Source organism: Daktulosphaira vitifoliae, unplaced genomic scaffold, assembly GCF_025091365.1.
Source record: "Daktulosphaira vitifoliae isolate Bord-2020 unplaced genomic scaffold, ASM2509136v1 Scaffold_1, whole genome shotgun sequence".
Taxonomy (NCBI): Eukaryota; Metazoa; Arthropoda; class Insecta; order Hemiptera; family Phylloxeridae; genus Daktulosphaira; species Daktulosphaira vitifoliae.
In genome coordinates, this window is record NW_026099572.1 from 61,437,377 (window position 1) to 61,459,037 (window position 21,661).

General features: G+C 27.0%; 1 protein-coding gene across 5 annotated transcripts in view; it reads right to left on the reverse strand.

Annotated features, from left to right (window-relative positions):
• Window positions 1-571: 571 nt before the first annotated feature.
• Window positions 572-21,661, reverse strand: part of LOC126895540 (rhotekin-like) — a 32,590-nt gene continuing 11,500 nt past the window's right edge. For 2 of the 5 annotated variants that reach the window (XM_050667517.1, XM_050667518.1), the window contains exons 2-9: window positions 3,461-3,642; window positions 3,142-3,357; window positions 2,895-3,074; window positions 2,346-2,440; window positions 2,057-2,274; window positions 1,818-1,972; window positions 1,647-1,759; window positions 572-800 (exon numbers count right to left, since the gene is read on the reverse strand). In XM_050667517.1, the coding sequence (XP_050523474.1) occupies window positions 598-800; window positions 1,647-1,759; window positions 1,818-1,972; window positions 2,057-2,274; window positions 2,346-2,440; window positions 2,895-3,074; window positions 3,142-3,357; window positions 3,461-3,642 (1,362 nt within the window). In that variant the 3' untranslated portion in view covers window positions 572-597. Of the gene's footprint in view, window positions 801-1,646; window positions 1,760-1,817; window positions 1,973-2,056; window positions 2,275-2,345; window positions 2,441-2,894; window positions 3,075-3,141; window positions 3,358-3,460; window positions 3,643-11,361; window positions 11,576-14,953; window positions 15,116-20,025; window positions 20,203-21,661 lie in introns of those variants that run through there. The other 3 variants (XM_050667516.1, XM_050667515.1, XM_050667519.1) reach the window with 3 other exon arrangements.

Sequence of the window (21,661 nt, forward strand, 5' to 3'; positions counted from 1 at the left end):
AAAAAAGTTATTTATATAAATAAATACAAAAATACAAATTTTACACCAAATAAAAATTGTTATGGAATCTTATTCAAAACTACAGAATATAACATTTATCTACTTATGACTTATCCATCAATTTTATATTATAACTACACTAAGAAGGTTTATTTAAAAAGTACACATTTAATTAAATCCTTAAGGTTTACTTATAAATAAATAGGATTTTAAACACAGAAAATTAAATATCAATTTAACAGAAGTAAAAGTTTTAATATGACAAAAATGTATCAAAACTACTGTGAATAAATTAAAAAAAAAAAATTATATATATACATAATTAAAAATTACTAGTGTTCAATAATTATTTTTTTAGCTTTTCAATTGCTGTCAAGTCTTTTTACAGAAATTTTACAGAGAAGGCTAAGTATTGAATTTCAAGTTATAATAACAATAATTATAGGAAATATTCCAAAAATTAGTAAATAAATGAAAAAAAAGTATACTTTCATTTAATTATTTCAACAGGTACAATATAAGACTTATAATAAGGAATAATACAATAAAATAGTACATTATTAACTGTGTACTTCATCGATGTACATTTAAATGTAATTATGTTTTTTTTGAAAAAGGCCAATGAGATCTTGATTTTTGGTTACTACTACTGCTTACAATAGATGATGATGATGATGAATTAGAACGTAACTCACGAGAACCAGTAGATGAATATGAAGTAAGACTCGTTGTTGAATTTTGTTCTTGATTGGAAAATATATCCAACACAGTAGGTCTATGATTATCTTTATCAATTGTTTCTTAAAATAAAATAAAAAATACATTTCTGATAAAAACAAATAAGATATGTAAAAATAAACAATATTTGTCAAGAATCTTTCACATTATTAGAAAAGTACTGGTTAAAATCATTATCTGACTTTTTTTCATGCAATTATAAAGATTTAATTTATTTTTTCTCTATATATTTTATAACATAAATATATCTCATCAATGACTTATTTATATTTTTATTTTGATGAAGTATAAAAGTACAAATTTTTTAGTCTTCTATATTCCAAGTATTAGGTTTATTTACTTAAGAGATTCTTTTAATGCTAGCCTCTCAATTTCTCTTAAAATATTAATTTTTTTNTTCTCTTAAAAAATTAATTTTTTTTTTTTTTTTTTTGTTAGTTATACATGTATTTTCAAATGACTGATCAATAACAACTTTTGGACAAGTATTTCGAAATTATTAATAATTTAATATAATGACTGGAGATGAGGAGTAGGTGATGTTATTTTTTCACTAGTCATTTCCTAGTTGTAGTCTTTCTCACGCCCATGTATGAAAATGAGAATAACTTCTAAATTACTGGTTCAAAAGTTGTTATCGACCAGACATTTTCTTAATTAAACAAATTTCTATTTTATAAGCTAGTGTAATAGGTATGTTGCCATTAAAATTATAAAGTTGACACCTCTCCCTATAAGATATAAGAGATGGACTCAAAAATTATTTTACAACAGATAAATGAAAATACAAATGTAACTAACAATAAAAAAAAATTCAGTGCCTAGCGTTAAAAGAATCAACCTGTATAATATTTAATCATTTGAAATTATGAGAAATGTAACATATTGTTTAATTTAACAGGATTTACCAAGTAACGGTGTTTCATCATAAAGAGATCCTTGTCGCTCAGGTTTAACAAATGAGTGTCTATTATTTTCTAACAGCTGTACCTCCATAATATTTTCAGCAGCTTTTTTCCATCTAAAAATAAATTACATAAAATTACCACCTAAAAATTTAAAAAAAGTTAGTAATTTACTTATAATATTCTTTTGAATGTTGTACAAGATGTTTAAGCCAGTTTCCTTTATCTTCGCCATTATTCGCTCTAAATATAAAAGAAATAGTTTTTTTTTCTACTTGATTTGAAATTTCTATTTCATTATTCGACTTTAATGCTCTAATAACTGTATGCTAAGAAAAATGTACATAAAAATATTTAGTAAAATAAATTATAATTTGTAATTATAAATAATAAATTTTAATTAAGTATATTACTTTATCTACTCTATAGGAATTCTGAGGTGGTTGGCAGTCAGCTTCATTAGCAGATAACCATAATGATAGTTCAAATCTTTGAAGACGTGCCCATAGAAGAGATGAAACATCCCGTGACTTGACATAGCCGGAATATACTGGAGATGACACACATTGAGGTTGAGCAGCCAAGCGACAACAAAAATGTCCAAATAAAGGTAATTGATGACTACGATTTTCTATATAAAATAATCAAAAAATATACTAATATATAATTTTTGATCATATAAAAGTAAAATAATTTACTTACGAATGCTTTCTATTTTCATATCATGTGTATGAACCCTATCATCAACTTCGTCCAGAGTTAATTTTGCAGATGCCATCAGCTCAAAACTTGGCCCACTACAATAATAACATTTATAATATTATAATTGTTTAAAAAAATGGTATAAAGTTATATTTATTAAATGTATAATTGGAAAAATATAAATAGAATATGATTATTCAAAAAAAAATTAAAAAAAATAAAATGGTGATACAATTTTTATTTATGTGTTCTTCGAATGAAAAATTATATTCACACATCGAATAAAGCTACTGTATGAAAATAGGTCTTATAATGAATATACGAGTTATTTAAACCAATAATTAATCACAAACTAATACTTTGTAATTTTCGTTGAAACATAAAAAGGTTAAGACTTTTAATAAAAAATAATATTGAAACATCAATTTACACATAATATTTCACCAGTAATACTATCCAAAAACGTATCTAAAATTACATATTATCTATCCCAGTATTCCCTTACAATAATAATATTTTCTTTACAAATAATTTTTTAAAAATACTCACATTTTACCACTATTTAATTCGTCTCGTAAAGTGGCAGCTAATTTTTTCCCCACGGTGCGGCTAATAGAGCTATGTAAAGTATTTTTTATTTTTCTAGAAGTAGTCGCTATTGAGAGGTCATCACGCAATACATGTGCATACACTTCTAAGTCGAGTTTAAAGTCTGGTCCAACATTTTCACTGTAAACCATAAAATCCCGTAAATATTGTATGATTAATTTTTATGGTTTAATTACTAACTACTCACAACATAAGAGTGTCATTAAACGTTACATCAGTCATGGATCTATCCACCGGAAACTGGAGCCCAGTATCGTAGACCTGTGTTCCTATTCTAGCCAAGCAGAACACTGCAAATCGTCTATAGTCTCCTTTATTTTTGAAATGGTCTGTGTCACGCCACATGAGAGGTAATCTTAAATCAGAAAGAGACACCCTTGCTTTGCCTCCGTTCCATCCAATTCTATAAGAATAAATTTAAAACAAATGTATTCAATTAATTTTGATAATTGGATAGATTTGTAATAATTTCCTAAAGTAACAATATAATACAGTTCAAGTCTTACTGCGGTGGCTCTCGACTCTTTCTATGCAATTCTGCTATGTAGGCAGTCATTCGCTCGTTAGAAGTCAATAGACTCTTGGCGGCTTGCAACGATTGCGTTTGATGTTTACAGGCAGCCAGCAACCGAGTTGTCCCTTCACGCATTTTCATTTCGAATTCCATTTTTTGCTCCAGCTCGAAATCCTGAAAAACAAAAATTATGATATACTATAATGCAGTGGCGACTCGTGGGTTCTGGTGGTGGCGGTGCGACTTTAAATATAATACCGCTAGTCATAGGTACAAAAAAATGTCATATTAAATATAATAAAATAAAACACAATACACGTATAGTTATTTTAAAGGTCACAGTAGAAAATAGAAATGAAAATAATAATAATAATAATAGCGACTATACTATTATAGCAACCAATAAAGACGAGCGTACACGTAGTTAATTATTAAAATAAATTACCAATATAGTAATATACTGATATTTTACCGTATGGACGACGCTGCCGGTCGTCCAAACATTGCTCGTGTGCGCATGCGTAACGCATATACTGAGGGAAACGACTTTAATGTTCGCACACGCCAAATGTATTATAACTATTTTACTATTTGAAAATTTGCATTTTTAATAAAAATGTAGAATTAAGAACATACAATTGATTTACTTCTTTTAATTAATTTTAGTAGGAGGTGCGATCGTACCGTCGTTCAAGCCACAAGCCGCCACTGCTGTAAAGACTTTTAAAGAACTTTTAATGTAAAGAAATTTTTGAAATCGTACCAGTATTTAAAAAAACTTCAGCATAATAATGTGACGGCAATACGCTAACACCTGGTGGGTGAAACCTCAAAAAAGGGCGGATAAAACATTTCAATAGTAGAGCGAATCTTAAAAACGCTTTACCTAGACTGGTTTATAGCATCACGAGTTTAAAAATTATTTAAATTTTATGTCATGAGTAACAACATATAATCCCATTTCTGTAATCAAAGAGTCAAGTTCTACGAGACCAAATATTAAAAAGGCACGTACTCGGTATTTTGCAAAAATTTAATTTATCTTAATACCTACTTAATAATTTTACAACCCTATTCATTATGGTCGTACGTGTTATTTTGCTAATATATTTTACTCCTCATTTAACGATAAAACTAATACTACTAACTATTACGTATCATAAAAAAGCGATTTAACCATCAAACAAAATAACAGTTTAACAATATAATTTGGGATGTAAAGTAACAGTTTAAAAGTATAAGCAGATTGATTTTTGAAAGTGANATATTTTACTCCTCATTTAACGATAAAACTAATACTACTAACTATTACGTATCATAAAAAAGCGATTTAACCATCAAACAAAACAACAGTTTAACAATATAATTTGGGATGTAAAGTAACAGTTTAACAATATAATTTTAGGATGTAAAGTAACAGTTTAAAAGTATAAGCAGATTGATTTTTGAAAGTGAAAACAAAAAATGATTGATAATAATAAATTGTCGATAATATAAACACAATTAGAAAACTACGAGAATAAAAAACTGATAATCAGTTTTCGATCAAAACTAGACTAGTAAAACTAATGTATTTTTTATTTTATTTTATCAATATATAATCAAAATAAAAGCACGATTCTATTTACAACTTTACCTATCGCAATATAGAATGATGATGTTAAGAAAACAATAATTGCATGACAAAAATTTTAAAGAGGGGGTGGTTACTCTATCTGAACTTATCATAGTGTTGTAAAGATTATTTACTTCGAAAAAAGATGACATTTCCTGGGGTGATGCTACGTGTCTTAAACCTGGTTGTCAAATTATTACAGGAAATGGAAGCACATACTGTACCAATACTTATAACGAGTCTTTATCAAGATTCCCCTCTCTGTGGAAGCCGGAAAGGCACGTGTCTCATGTTCTATATGAACATAAGGGTATTCATTCTTTTATGCAAACACTGAGATCATAAAATACAAAACACGTATAAACCCCAATGCACTATGTTAAAAAATTTGTTAAGAAATAATATGCTAACATCAGTTTGCATTTAAATCATTTAGATAAATTAATTAAACTCCAAGATTTTTATTTTTAAGGCACGTTAAATATTAACAGAATTAAGTTATTCAAATTTAATAATAATTATCAATACAAATACATATTAAAATAATTTGAATTTATTGACTATAACAACAAATACCACTTAAATATATTTACAACAATTTAATCAATAGCGTATTTAGTAATTTTATATGGAGTCCCGATAGCACTTAAAACATAGAGTAGTGGGAGATACATCTCTTCACTAACATATGATTTTATGTCCATGAGGTTCCGAATTACAAACTCTAGTAAATATGGCACTCGAATAAATATAAATAAAAAACATACAAGTACTTATACTACTTTCTGTATAAATATTATATAGATATTTAACGGTTTATTCCATAAAAATGGGCAGATTAATCCTCATTTTACTTTCTTTAGAAGTTACTGGAGACGTCAAAAAATGGAAATCAATAATCTTATTATAACAATATCTAGTTATTTCCCTGTAAACTTAACTTAAAGTATTTTAAATACTTATTTACTCAAGTTAATATATTTACCTAAATTTGTTTCAATAAATAAATTCAGAAATGTAACTAAATGATTACTCGATAACTAGTTTTCTTTTAGGTATAAGCTAAATATTTTTAAATAGATCATCAATAATTAAATAATAGTGAATCAATAACCAAATAAAAAGTGACGACATTAGAGAAATATATTTTGAGATATGACTCGCACGTATACATTTATGAAGAACAATATTATCAGCTCTGAAAACTAAACATGATTAATACATTAATACTCAATAGTAAATCATTTATCTTGACACACAATAAGTTACTATTAATTATTAATAATAAGTGCAAACAAATATTTATAAATTTATGTATTTTTTCTTTCATATTCATTGAATTTGATTACTTCATTGATAAATATCACAATAACTAATATGTTACGCTATGAATGGATTAGATTATTAAAAAATTTAACATACTGTTTACATAATACATTAAAAATATATAAGATTAAATATTAAATAATTATAAAATTGCAAGACGTTTAAATCTTAAACAAGTGTCTTTTGTTACCAGAAACTAATTAAATATAATCCGGTTTTTGAATGAAATGTGATTTTCCAAACAGCATTACAACTGCAATAAAGTTGTAATGCTGTGTTAAAAACTTGTATTTAACTTTTTAATAATTTTTCTTTTACTTTTTATAAAAAATATCACTTTTCAATCAATATTACGCAATAACCATGCGAAAACATGGGTGAAAATACTTGCCGGTGTCTCTGTGACTGCAACTCATAATAAATTTCTGTGTAGCAACTTAAATTTTATACCTGGGATTTCATATATATATTTTAATCTAACCACGTATACTGCATTGCAAACAGACTTCATCAACTAAAGATGCCGATTGTCGTTAAATAACATTTAAAGGTAAACCACGCACATTCTTATCTATTAATAGGCAAAACAGATTCTCAGCATATTTTGCTCGTAGACGCGACAATTATGTTTAAGATTCTTCTTTCATTTGTCTACTGCTATCAATTTCTGTGCGTTGCCATTTTTCCGGAGTATCTACTAACATTTCTTAGTGACTGGGCAATATGCCACTTGACTTACGACAGGTTTGGCTATGATCACTGATTTTGATTAATACACTCTTGAATACGAATAAAAAGTGATTTATAACTTAAGAAGGACAGAAAATTGTCACAAACGTTCCTTTACAATAAAATCGAATTAGTAGAATATTCAACATCAACTTTTGTAAGACCGAAATTTTTTCTAAAAGTGAGACTCATATTTTGGCGATTGTACAACGATTCTGAGCAAAGAGACGTTCAGAATAATATGACTAATATAATGAAAGATATAAATATATCAATTATTATATTTAATATAATATGACTAATGTTTTGTCCGAGCACATTACACCGATTAAACGAAATAAAGATGAATAATGATAATTGAACGAAAACACTTTGTAATTATAACTGAATACTACTGGAATAGAAAGTATTAAAAAGAAATACCGGTACTGGTTAAAGGATACTAATGAATTGGAATATTATTAATTTTGAGAACAAATATTCAACTTTTAGAGAGAGAAAAAGAGAGTATGTATTTAACGCGCTCCAAAAAATTCACCATTATCAAATTTTATCGCAATATTAATTTTGTACAATTTTACTTAAACTTCCAATGATAAATAAACACTCCAGAACATATATTACACTATATAGTATTATAATGTTTTGCATGCTGAATCAAAAATGGTAAGCTATCAAAGATGATAGATAATTATTATTATTAATTTTAAAGTCTCCTAACTTTTCTCTTAAATAGTATTAACATAAAAAAAGTAATGATTTAATATGAATTATATTTTACTTATACCAAGGTTTATTAGATAATCAACCTACATTCCTATTCAATTCAATAATATCATTAAAAACTGTAGGCTGTTTCCCGATTATATTACAGATTTTAGAATTTAGTATATAATTTCAAAAATAGTTATCATATACTATCAAATTATGTATTAATTGCAGTATATGTATCATATTATAATGCTTAAACTCTTACACAATACCATAAACGCTAAATGTTTGAAAATGTTTTTTTTTTTTATACAATATCGTGAAAAATGTTTTGATTATAAGTGAAATGTAGAATCGATTAAAACTTAACCGTAAAACATTACACCGTACAAATCCAGTAAGTTATTAAACTATACCATAATAAGGTATAACAATAAATTCATATATTAAATGAATTTTCATAAGTTAAATACAACAACGGCAAAGGACACTTCATTTTTTTATTATATAGTTTCACAGTCACCATCTAATGTAACATACAAGTACAATCACGAGTGATTATGCAAGTATTTTTTTCCCTTCTGGTAACAGTATCAGCTAGCTATTTAAAATAAAACCTTAAAAAATCATTTCATTTACCTAACACCTATTATAGCTAAAATACTTTTGTCAAGGTACAATGCATTGATGAATCGCAGCCACAATAAGAGGAGTTTACCACGGTCGCGGTGTAGTACTCTGGAAATAGCTGGCAGCATCGCATTGTCCGGTTTGGCCAACACTACAACAGCCATTGTAACACATGCAACGGATAACAATATTATAATGTTATGATTATACATGTGCTGTGTGAACTCCCGTGATCGTTGTTGAGTATACAATAAATACTATAATGCAGAAGCAATAATGATGGTTTTGTCGAATAACGGTTGATTTTTTACCAGTAAACGATTGGTCGTGAGCAAATGTTGACACGCATAGCGAATTTATTCCAAAATTGACCACCCCATTAAAGAAAAAAATCACAGTTATAGATTACTACCAGCAATGTGAATAGTGGGTGGTTCACATGTTTAACTCTTTACTATTGAAAGTAAGATCAGTGTAAAGAAAAGTAATAAACGTGTCAGCTGTTCACGAACGAATGGATATCGATTACTTTGTATTAATTATCTTAATAACTACCGGTTGTCATGTAGTTTGCTTTTATAATTACCGACTCTTTTGCTATTGCTTTATAAAAATTACTATTTTAAAACTATAAAAATAACAAATAATAAATGAAATTAATTTGTCAAAAACCAAATAATGAGTTTTTCCCCCGAAATTTCTCTCATATTTAAATTATCATTTATGTCGGTAGTTCAGGAAATTTGCATTTAGCGGTCAATTAACGAAAAAGTATTATGTATAAACAATAAATAACTAATCTCAATCGATTTTGTCACTTTAACGATCAAACCGGAATTATACTTCTATGTAAATATTGAGCTTAAAACACATGTTAACTAAACTAAAGTGACGGCATATACTTAAACAATATAGGTTTTAATTGAATTCATAAACAAAAATTAGGAATTTATTTTTCAAACGTAAGTTTATTAATTACATTATTTTTCGCGTTAAATGTATTAAGTTCTTATTGAAAGATAATTTTTTTTAAAACAATATACTGGTTGCTTAGTAACATTTGAAACGTAAATACTCGAAACTATAGCAAACTAACAAACGATAATTTTGTTCGTTAAACCTTATTATTTCTACATATAACTTACTAAAAAAATGTATTTATTACAATGAATATGCATTATACTAATTAGCCAATAAGAAGACTATTATTACATTCTATTGAGTATCAAAATAAAGTGCTTTGTTTTTTCTTCTTTAATAAAAACTTGGCGAATCTGAAGCAATAATACTTAGTTAGAGTGACTAGTGTTATGTAAACATTTAGCGACCATAATGTTTACAAATAATAGTATTTAAAATATACATTTAACTCCAGGAAGACACATCGTGTATAAATTAATAAAATTTTTCAAAATAATAATTAGTAGATTTTAAAAATTTTAATTACATAAAAATAATATTTTTTACTATGAAACTAAAATAGACGAATGAAACTATTATAAGAATTTCAAATTTTTAAGTTTTTAATCATTAATATTTATCAATTGTTAGATTGCATATTTATATAAGATTAGACAATTTTAGTTATCAGTAAGGACATTATCATGAGTTAGTGCAATTAATTTAAATATGAAATGCATTATATTAAAATATTTTTGATACATAAGAATTATTGGAGAATCAAAAATGTATAATAAATACACAACAGAATATTATTAAATATTGATGTAGGTGGGCTTGGAGAGACTAATCCCCCTAGCTGTTATTTTTTCTAGATCATGGTAAATTTTATAAATATTTACTTAATATTTCGTTGTAGTTATTTATATACTTTTAACAACTTAAAATGAAACATAATTAGACATTAACTTGACAGCCATTTATTTTTTTAAATAACGTGTTACATGTAAAACTTGATTTTGAGAGTGCGACAAAATGGATGAATTTTACATATAATGTTATTCGTTAAATGCATAAATTAGAACCGGGATCGTCATTAGTCGATTTTATTGTGATAACGAAAGTAAATAAGTAGAGAAGCTCTAAAATATACATAAATATGCACATTAATTAATAAATGTCTTAATAAAAATGTTATTCTAAAAAATGTGTAAAAAAAAAAAACATAAATATGTCAAACATGCATTAAAAAGTAAAAAGAATCTAAACATACAAAATTTACGATCTGAATATTTTGTAATATGAAACAATTTTCGTCTATTTTTATGTATACACAAAAAGAAATGCAAATTCTTGAAGTTCTCTGCCTGTAAATGAAAGCAAGCACCTCATTTGCTAAAAATGTTCTTTATTTGGTCAACATTGGATACTTTGGACTGTGCGACATTAAATAGATTTCAAGAAAATGGTAGGACTTTAGTCCCAGTAGACTAAAATTTCTAATTACGGTCGTGTATCTATATTAACTTAGATAGGATGACACAATAGGTAATAATTACAAAAGGCATTTCATAATACGGTACAAAAATTAATAGATGTTTTTAATAATATAATATATTTAATATTATCTTATAAATACATTACTTATAATAATTTGATATGAAGTCAAATAAAATATTTATTTTTCTTTTAAAATGAAACGTAAAAAGTGAAGTACTTGATTAAATAATAATAATAATATTAGATTACATATTCTGTAATAATTGAAAATAACAATAGAGCAGCTACGATGGATTTATAATAACATCAAACACAATTTTAAATTTATTCATTCAAGTGGATTTTTTACATATCAAATTGAATTTACAATAAACCATCATAATGACATACATGATTGTTTATTTAAGATATATCTTAGTTGGATGATATCGTCCTTACTTTAATTAAACTACGATTATTGATGTTGGAAAATTAAGGCTTACCTTGAGGTTATGAGCTATTTGCTTGATATAAAACATTTCCATGTCTTGAATGACATTAGGTTTGCCCCCACCGGAGGTGGGTTGATTTCCGGCGATAGTAGACTCCAAATAAGCGGAGTTTCGCCGCTTGTCTTTAAGAGTCAGGGTAGCCAACGGAGGGAAACAAGAGTTCATGGCCGGTTGTAAAATGTGATGGTTGAAGTCTAACAAAAAACTGTAAAGGGATCATGGCGATAAGTACATATAAGACTTTGCGCGATTTGTAAAAGCCAACATTTTATATAGTTAAATAATATATGTACACACACACATTTATATATATATATAATATTCAATTTTCGTGGATCTCGTCCAAGCAAACAGCAGTGTCTCTCTCTCTATTTTTGTCATCATTATACTAGTCTTCACAAGTTAAAATCTTGTACGAATAGCCTGTCAGTATTTCTAAAACTCAAATGTACACAATTTTTCTACGTGCATAAATGACATTACACAAACATATAGAAAATAATGCTGTCAGCCAAACATAATATCGTACATAAATTACCAAAAACAAAAAAAATTAGATCGCACACAAAAGACTGAAGCAATACTATAATAAAAGCTTCTTCTTTGATGGAAGTATAAAGAACACACGTCGAGATCATTATGATATGATTTACAATAAACCGCACTGGGGTTACAGTCGTTGTTCTCGGCACATGACCGCACGGATGAGATCAAAGTAATTTCCAGTCGAGAATTTTTAGATGAAAATTATTATCCCTGCTGCAATATTAGGCCAATATATTATTAAAGAAGATTACCTATGACTGAAACCGCACATTTCTTTAGTACGTCAACTATAGGAGTGACTATTACATAATAAAGAATGTGAACTAGACAGCATATTGAGTTGTCGGATCAAACTGAAAAGTATTAAAGATGGCGCTATACACGACTTAATCTATAACGTACTGCTACAAATATGCACAGTGAAATATTACCATCTCAATATTAGACAACTAATGACTGCCTGTTGGCTATTACAGATCACAAATAAATAATGATCAATAAAGGGTTGTAACACAATAAAAATTAAATTTTCATTTTTAAAATGAAGTAACCTTCAACCGAAATTACTAGCCACCAATGTATCAAGGACGATTCTTGTGATACCTATAAAAAATACAGAAATCTAATCTTTATCGTCGCATAATTTTGGATTGAATAAATATAACTCGTTAAATATCAGTGGTACACAAATCTTTAGACGTGCAGATTACGATTAAAATGAATTGATATCTAATTGGAAAGGAAGGTACAATTAAAATATTTTAACAACTTTTTCTATGTGCACAATGACCTCTATATAATAGTAGTACACAACAATTCATCAAAAAATATTTGTTATTTGAATACGTAGTGGGTAGGGCAGGAAGGTGTTGTAATATTAATTATTATTTTTAAAAATAAAATGCTGTGTTGACAATTTCAAATGACCCACATAACATTATGATAGCTAATAGAATGTGGTTTAAATTTAATCACAAGCTCAAACATTTACTTAAATTGATGAGATGTATACTTTTGAACGATATTATATAGTTAGTGTTATTTGGCTTCAGGGCTACATTTGCTGTACCGCAAAACGTATCGTTGCACGAATAATTTAATTGTAGGTATTCAATGATAACTTTTTCAATGTTGAAAGTAGGGATATGAATGACCAACGAACAATACGCATATCAAATATCTCAATGTCCTAGATGAGGAAAAACGTAATTGAAAGAATGTAGGCTTTCTAATTTATAAGAAAAAAATAGTTAATTTAAAAAGGAATCAATGTTTAAAATTTAATATCTGAAAAATTAGTCATGATTTTAAGATTAATTAGCACGGTAAAAATATGTTACAATCGAAATTTGTATACTATTGGCATTAATAACCAATAACAATAACCTTTCAATCGATGGACATCTAAATTTATGAATGGACAGTTGCATATCTATTGGTAATTAATAGCAAGTGATAAATTCAATAGAACACGCTAGTTAATAAATACAATATGAAATCATCCATAAATTATATTAACGACACTTAAACGTTCATAGTAAATAAAGAAGAACTTCTAGTGCTGATAATAATAATAATGGTGTTTATAACAAGATTAAAAAACAAACAACAACACATCGACTTAACATAAACATTTTATATTTTCCTTCGAACACAATAAATATGGAAGAACCAGCTTATACGAAATTCAAAACTTTAATTGAAACAAGTCGACAAATATACGATGTGTTCAGACAATTGAATTTTTAATATTTTACATTTTGTTGATATGCTTCAACAATTATTCCACAACGTCACGTCTCACTTTCCCTCGGCTCGCCAACAAGATGAAATATAAATTCCTAGACCAGCATCCACCAGACTTGTTGATGTGTCTACGTGACAGAAATTATGAAGGTGATGTACAAATGAAACATTAATAGAAAGAAAGAGATAGAGAACAGTTTGAAAGCTTTCGGGCATATATTTAAAAAATAACTTTCAGCTAAGTAAAAACGTTTTTGAATTTATACACATAATAGTTAATATGTACATCATTCCAAAATTTTATTAAATGTTATTGATACACTTAAATATATTTTTAATAGTTCGTTTTGTGTATGTATGGAAATGTCATGCGAAAACCGGTTCAACACCTTTCACAGGCTCATTGAAAAATACGACAAAAAAGTTTACAGCAATCCAATATTGTTATCCATAGGTTAATCGAGTTAACCTTAAAAATATGATCTATATGAATATAAAATAAAAACAATGCCTGTATTAAGATTAATATTTATGTTATGAGTTAACGGGTTAACCAATCTTAAACAAAATTAAGTACATGAATGAATTTAACGAAAAAACTCGTTTGGCAGCTTGGTCAATACAAATATTCAAGTTCTGGTAAAATTTAATATTAAGTAAAGTAAAAATCGAATATTGATTAATTAGAAATTATATGACGCTGGAATTCCTAAAAGATAAATCACAAAAATCAAATAATCTATTCAAATTAACTTTACATTCAGGACACAAAAAATTGAATTGATAATACACCAATTTATTTGACAAAAAAAAAATTAGTTTGCACGGTGAAACGTAATACGCTCACTTTTTACGACTCAAATAAACGTTTAATTTCTTGTCACGAATTGCTGTATAGAATATTAAAAGACATAGTAAATATTCATGTTGATAGGCAAACTAAAGTAAATTAAGACTAACGCGGAATATAGTGTTCAAGTGATGTACTCAACCTTCACAGCAAAAGGTCGGGATATAGAGTAATTAATTTTAATCAAACACCCTTGCTCTTTACTTGTAGTAAGACACACGATTGATGAATAAGAAAATCCACTCGAGAAACACTCACACGATGCGCACTTATGACTCAATAAAATATGATATTTTAAACAATTAATTCAGTTAAAAGATTCTACTTAACGATGTTGTTACGAAAAGATTATAGACATCTGAACAGAATAAATTTTCTCAATCAAAAAGACACTCTTGTTTGCTGAATAATTTCATAACAATGGTATTTTGGTGAACTTACAATAAGTTTTCAGGACATGAGTCAAAGGACTTAATCGTCATATACGGAACACTAAGAAAACAACACTCATCCGACACACAATAGGAACGGCCGCGAGGTACACGCACAACTACGCGAGAGTTACTAGATTAAAACGTGGGTTATTTTTGTCGTTTGCGGACATGACCGGCGCTACCTGTCGGTCGAGACTTGAATTAAAATGTAGTTCCTAAGAGGACCCCCATATCACATTAGGAACTATCAGACTTTAAGAATCTTGAAATGACCCTTGTTCGACCTATGCACTACGTGTCTCACAAAGACCGTATTACATGTAAATAATGTTCGACCAATACATCCAACTAGTATGTCGTATAACTTACATACTCACAAGAATGATAGTATAAATTGTCTGATATATTAAATCTTATTCAGAATTAATTTGTTTTTTTATTCAGTAAATTTCAATAATTTATAAAGAAAAAGTACTTGCAAGGTGAAAATCAAATGAGTACAGAGTGTTTTAAACTAAACTATTATCAATATGAAATAAGCACGCGAATGTATTAATAACAGTTTTAGATGCTTTCTTTTAGTGCAAAATTAATTTGGCGACTGAGAAGAGAATATGCAAGTGCCGGAATACTACTAAAGAAAACCAATAATGATGATTTAGCGATGAGCTATTTTCTATTTAGATTCAATAACAGTATACTAAGAATTAGGTTTTAAATAATCAATTATCCGTTAAAAATGATCAAACATTCGCGTAGGTTATAAATTAATAATTTATCTGTGATGATGTCAAAAAAAACTGTTCTCTTCTTAACACAAAAAAGAAAAAACCTTAAATAAAATAAATAACAACTTAACGATAAGTAATAGAAAATGGAATTAAAATTACTACTTCATTTTAGTATAATAACAAACATTTGTTGTTGTTGTGGCTTAAACAATTTAAATGCTAATTTTATTATTAAAATTCTATGTTTGGTTAATGAACACTATTAGATATTATTATTATTTTTAATACGCTGACAAAAAATTTCTATTACAGTTTATAAGATAGCTAAAATTGAATTAAAAATATTAGAATTTAGCATGTTATTCCATATGCCACCAAAACAATAATATAAGACTATTTAGTATTTTGAAAAAAAAAAAACGTAATATGGAAAGCCAAGTTACTAAACTAAGTAAAATTATCTTAATAAATAAGGATTATTGCAATAATGTACAGAAACAAAATTAACATAAAAATTTTTCTTGAGAAGCAGAATTACAATAACTATCTATGAAAAAGGTAATATTGTAATGTAAACAAATTGATTCTAATAATTTAATAAAAAACAACTTTAGATAATATTTTTGAAATGACACATAATTGTGAGTCTCCTTTGATATTTATTCATAAAATAATTATTGTTTACGATTTAGAGGGTCCTAATTTGTCAATTCATGAGCACATTACAAATTACAACATTAGGTATTTAAATATAATTAAACTTTAGTAAGCAAAAAAAAACGGATCATCAACTATCAATATCTTTACGATGGGCCCCTTTTTTTGAGTGGGCTCAATATATATCTAGAATGTTCTCCACAAATATAGCGTTACAAACTAGAAGGTAAAGTAAGATAATTAATTATTAAGTTTTAAAATGAATTTCTAAAATGTACAAAACTTCATATTTTATAATAACATCACTATGAAGGATATCCAATATACTGTTATATTACTTTTTATCACTGTTTTATATTAACATGAACTATTTACATCAGATTTGAAATTTACTACAATAATTTAGACTTTTAATTAAATTGAACATTAATTGATGACGCATAGTATTAGTTTTTAAATACAAATAGGAGATTACCCGCCAAAAACAGAAAAATATTTTACATCTGAAACCATTTAGACATATAATTTAAACCAATCCTTCGAATAACAGATGGCCGGCTTCAAATAAACCACCTTAAATGTGCGTCGCATGATCACATTTCCTAAAAGTTGTTTTTAAGGCACATGTTTCCGAGAATAAAGATAAAAGAAATTAAAACGAATTTTGATTTCTTACACATGACAAATCATATGACCTTTATTGAAATGTTATTTTAGACTCTAAATTCTTTTGCCAAGCTATTGGATTTTAGTTAATTATAATAAATTTAATTTAATTTGATTTAATTATTTTTATATAATAAAAATTAATTATATATAAATATATTTTTTTTTTTTGGAGGTTATTATGAATTTACTATTATATATTTATTAAAATAGTAATATTACTGATATAACTGATAAAAAAATGTCAAATACAAAAAAGGCAATCGTTTTGTCAAAAAAATAGCAATTGATTAAAAACTACTTAAAGAGACACGTATTTAATGTATTAAATTAGTGATTGGAAATATCGAATAGTAACTATCAAACTATTCGAAAGTCATTCAAAATTTATTAAAAAATTTAAATATTCGATAGTTACCCAATATATTTGATTAGTTAAATAAAACTATCAAAAATAGTTTTATTAATGCTTGATAGTTTATGCTAAAAATAACTATTCGGTTGCATAAAAACAATTCGAATAGTTATTGGATAATTTAAAATATCCGAATATGACCGTCACTAATTTAAATCGCTTTACGTTGAAAGGCCTATATTACAATTTATATTAAAACGTGATGATATCAGATTCTATATCAACATTCTTAAGCGCAATGATATTTTGGGGAATAAGTTTGGGGCCAGATTAAGGGGAGGTCTAACGCCCCAAAGTTCATCTCCGATTTCACTAGCCTAGTCATGATTAGTGAGTTTTTCTGTTTTTTTTTTTTACTCATTATTTTTTTTTTTTTTTTGGTAGCGATATTTTTCATAGGTCCATCTTAATGTACCGCCCCGGGGGTCATATAGTTCTTAATCCGACCCTGTATACGTTAGTGGTATATGACATATAGCCAAAAACAATTTTTCATATTAATCTACACCAGGAAAAATAATATGTATATATTATTTATATTGAAGGGTATAGGCTCATAAATTTGCGTATACCTTAAAATAAAAAATAGGTTTTTTGCGTAAACACTATTTAAGCAAAATTTAATTATACAAGTCGATTTTTTTAAAATAAGTATACAATATTAGTTAACATTTTTTAGGTACTATACGTCTTATATAACAAATATTTCGTAATTAAATAGCTAACTTATAATTAGTAGTACTCAAAACGCTTTCAAAAATAAATATACAATGCAAGGAAGCAGAATATCGTTAAGAATCTAAATTGTACTATAGTACTATAAAAAATATAGAATGCAGCCAAAATTTGATGTCCACCAAAATTTAGGTTTGTCACCACGAGCCAAAAGCTTTACATACATTGCCATTATGAACGGTTTCTTGAAACAAGATTATTATGATAATTATAAATACAGTTACAGAATCTAGAACATGTTTGCTGAGGTTTATAAAATTAATATTTAAAAGAACTCAATAAATGTTTAAAATTAAACACTGTGGACAGTAGTAAAGAGTTAATTTATACGATAAAAATAAGTAATCATATTACATTACATTTTATCAAAAACATAATTAAACACTTTTTCTTTCGAAATAAACTCGTTCAATCACTACATTGATTTATAAACTTTATTCGAACATAACAAATATTATTAACAGATTATATATTATATAAAAAGACAAGATCGACAATGTGTTCATTACTTAAATACTCAAATCATTATACATATCAATTTAATCAACAAACTAATTATATATACATCCAAATAGTAAATTAAAATTCAATAAATAAATAAGTTTTTAAACTATTAACTTTTTTAACTAGTTAAATCTAAAATCGTTTTTTTAAGCAACAGTTATTTAAGAAATTATATCATTTTGCTATTATTAAAAAACATGAAAATAGTGCTAAAAATAATAAATATAATGAGATCATTAATAACTTAATTTTACATTAAATTCCAGAGATGGCTGTCACCGAAATAATTTTACAACTACCAAGTAAAAACTATTTACCAGACATTTATTAACCATGTATTAATATTTACTTTTCAAAAGTTCCCATTTATTTCAACAAAAATTTTATATTTTATATTTTCTGTCAAAAAAAACTAAAAATAATTCAACTAATATATTTACATTACATAGCATGCCTGGGTTTAAAACACGATGTTTAAATGATTATTCACATGCTTTGTCGGCATTTAAACCGCACATATTAATGTTAAGTTAGTACATTATAGTAGTAAAAGATAACCTTGACAGTGGCGCCATTCTTAATTATGGTCATAGAACATGATACGTAGATAGTGGGTGGTAGGTTATGATTATTATTGAATTTGGGCACACACATAAAAAACTTCAAATAAAAATCAATACCATGTACTAACAGTTAAAAAATTGAAGCAAATGATAAAGAAAATATACTTCGTTTTGCAATTAAGAAAACTGTCGATGGTCAGATATACATTAAATTAGGTTAATTTACAAAAAAAAAAAAAAATGTACATTAAACTGCCAAACATTATTAGGAAACTTATACATAGGGTACAAAATTTTAATATTATTAACAGTTGACCGTTGTATGGTGAACACATTAGTATCTTACGCTTAATTTGATTTTTAAATATATCCTAATAATAATATTTTTAACTGCGAAATCTCCTGTATCCAGTCAGTCTGTCAAAAAAGAACCTCCATTATAAGATGTGATAAAAATATTAAAATCTCAAAAATCTAAATTGGTCGTGATTTCTACTAAATTATCAATTCATGAGAACAAGACTGATTCGATTATGGCAAAATTAGATGAGCTCACCTTAGATATTTCAAATTTAAGAAAATAAAATAATGAACTCAAATCTCAGAATACGTGTAAATTCTTTAGACACTTCAATGTGCAATAACAGTACTAGTCCGGATATTAAATCTTTAGTGATATGAAATACAAGAACGTATAACAAAATCAAACAATATTTTATTTTTAACGCTGTAGAAGAACCTAACAGTAGTGAGTTATCACCGGTAAAATTAGCCGAATTCATTTTTAATAAAATTGATTTAAATATACCTATTATTCATGCCACTAGTTTTGGAAAAAATTCAGTAAAACTTCGTCCTATAATGGTTAAACTCGGAAGTAAGTCGGAAATGTTGTCAGTTTTAAAAGCTAAACGGAAACTACTCGAAATTAATTCATTTAAACATATATTTATCGGTATGGACTTGACGATAACACAGCGCACGCAATACAATGAAGTTAAACGTCAACTAAATGCGAAGAAACACTCGGGCGATAACGGATGATTTATCAAGTTTATCCATGATGCTCCCACTCTGGTGAAAAAAAAACTGAGGAAAGTAGCTGTGTCAACTACAGCTACACCAAATCATAACAATGTAAATATTTCTAATTATAAGAAAAGTAATAATTTATTTGGATACTATCAAAATGTAATAAGTCTAAATAACAAACTGAAATTTTTAACCTGTAATGTTCCGTATAATAACTATGATTTTATAATTTTTACCGAAACTTGGTTTAATAACGACGTGTTAGATTCAGAATTAAGTATCTTTAATTATAATATTTTCAGATGTGATAGAAGTGTTTTGACGAGTAAATGTGATCGTGGTGGTGTACTGATTAGCATACACAGAAAATATATGAGTGAATTAATAACAATTCCTACGATTCAATAGAAAAAGTGTTTGTTTCGATTAAAATTTTTTAAAAATTGTTATATTCCAGAAGTCAGTCCTATATCGGTATATGAAACTCACGTACATACACTTAAATGGCTTTTTGAACGCTTCGGAGATAATATAGATTAATCTTGTGGGGACTATAATTTTCGAGGTACTACCTTTTCATATGACAATACTGGTGTAGTTGTTAGTGGCCGCATGCCTGCGACAGTCAATGTAGTTTTTGATGCATTATCAATTTGCAATTTATCACACTACAATTCCCTATGTAATCTCTATGGTAATACACTAGACCTAGTTTTTTCTAATTTAGATTTATTAAGTGTTAATTTATGCACTAGCCCTTTAATTCCAACATATATACCACACCCTCCGCTTCATATAAATTGTGAATTTAAAGGATCAAAAATGCAATCTAGATTACCATTAATAAGGAAAAATTTTAATAAATCAGACTTTGTGGGTATTTCAATGGTCTTGAATAATATTAATTGGAATGATGTATTTTCCAATGATAATATCAACACAATTGTGGAAGTGTTTTATAACATAGTAAATACTATTTTAGAGAAATACGTACCTACATACATTGTACCAAAATGTAACTTCCCTTCTTGGTTTAATAGTAATGTACAAAAGCTTACAAAGGAAAACGTCTAGCTCATAAGCAATATAAAATAAACCCTAGCCCGACGACTTATTTATATTTCTCTGAACTTCGGGCTTAATGTAAATACTTTTCAAAACAATGACATGAACGTTACTGAGATAACATACAGAATAATTTAATTAATAATCCTAAATAATTTTGGGGCTTTATTAAAGAGCCCAGCACAATTAATTTTATTCCATCTCCGATGTCACATGATAACTCTAGTTATGAAAATAACCAGCCATTTCTAATAAATTTGCAAATTATTTTTCGTCAGTAGTTCTCCATCTGTTAATATTCACCATACTACTAATATTTTAACTGAATCTATAATTAATGCCTAGTC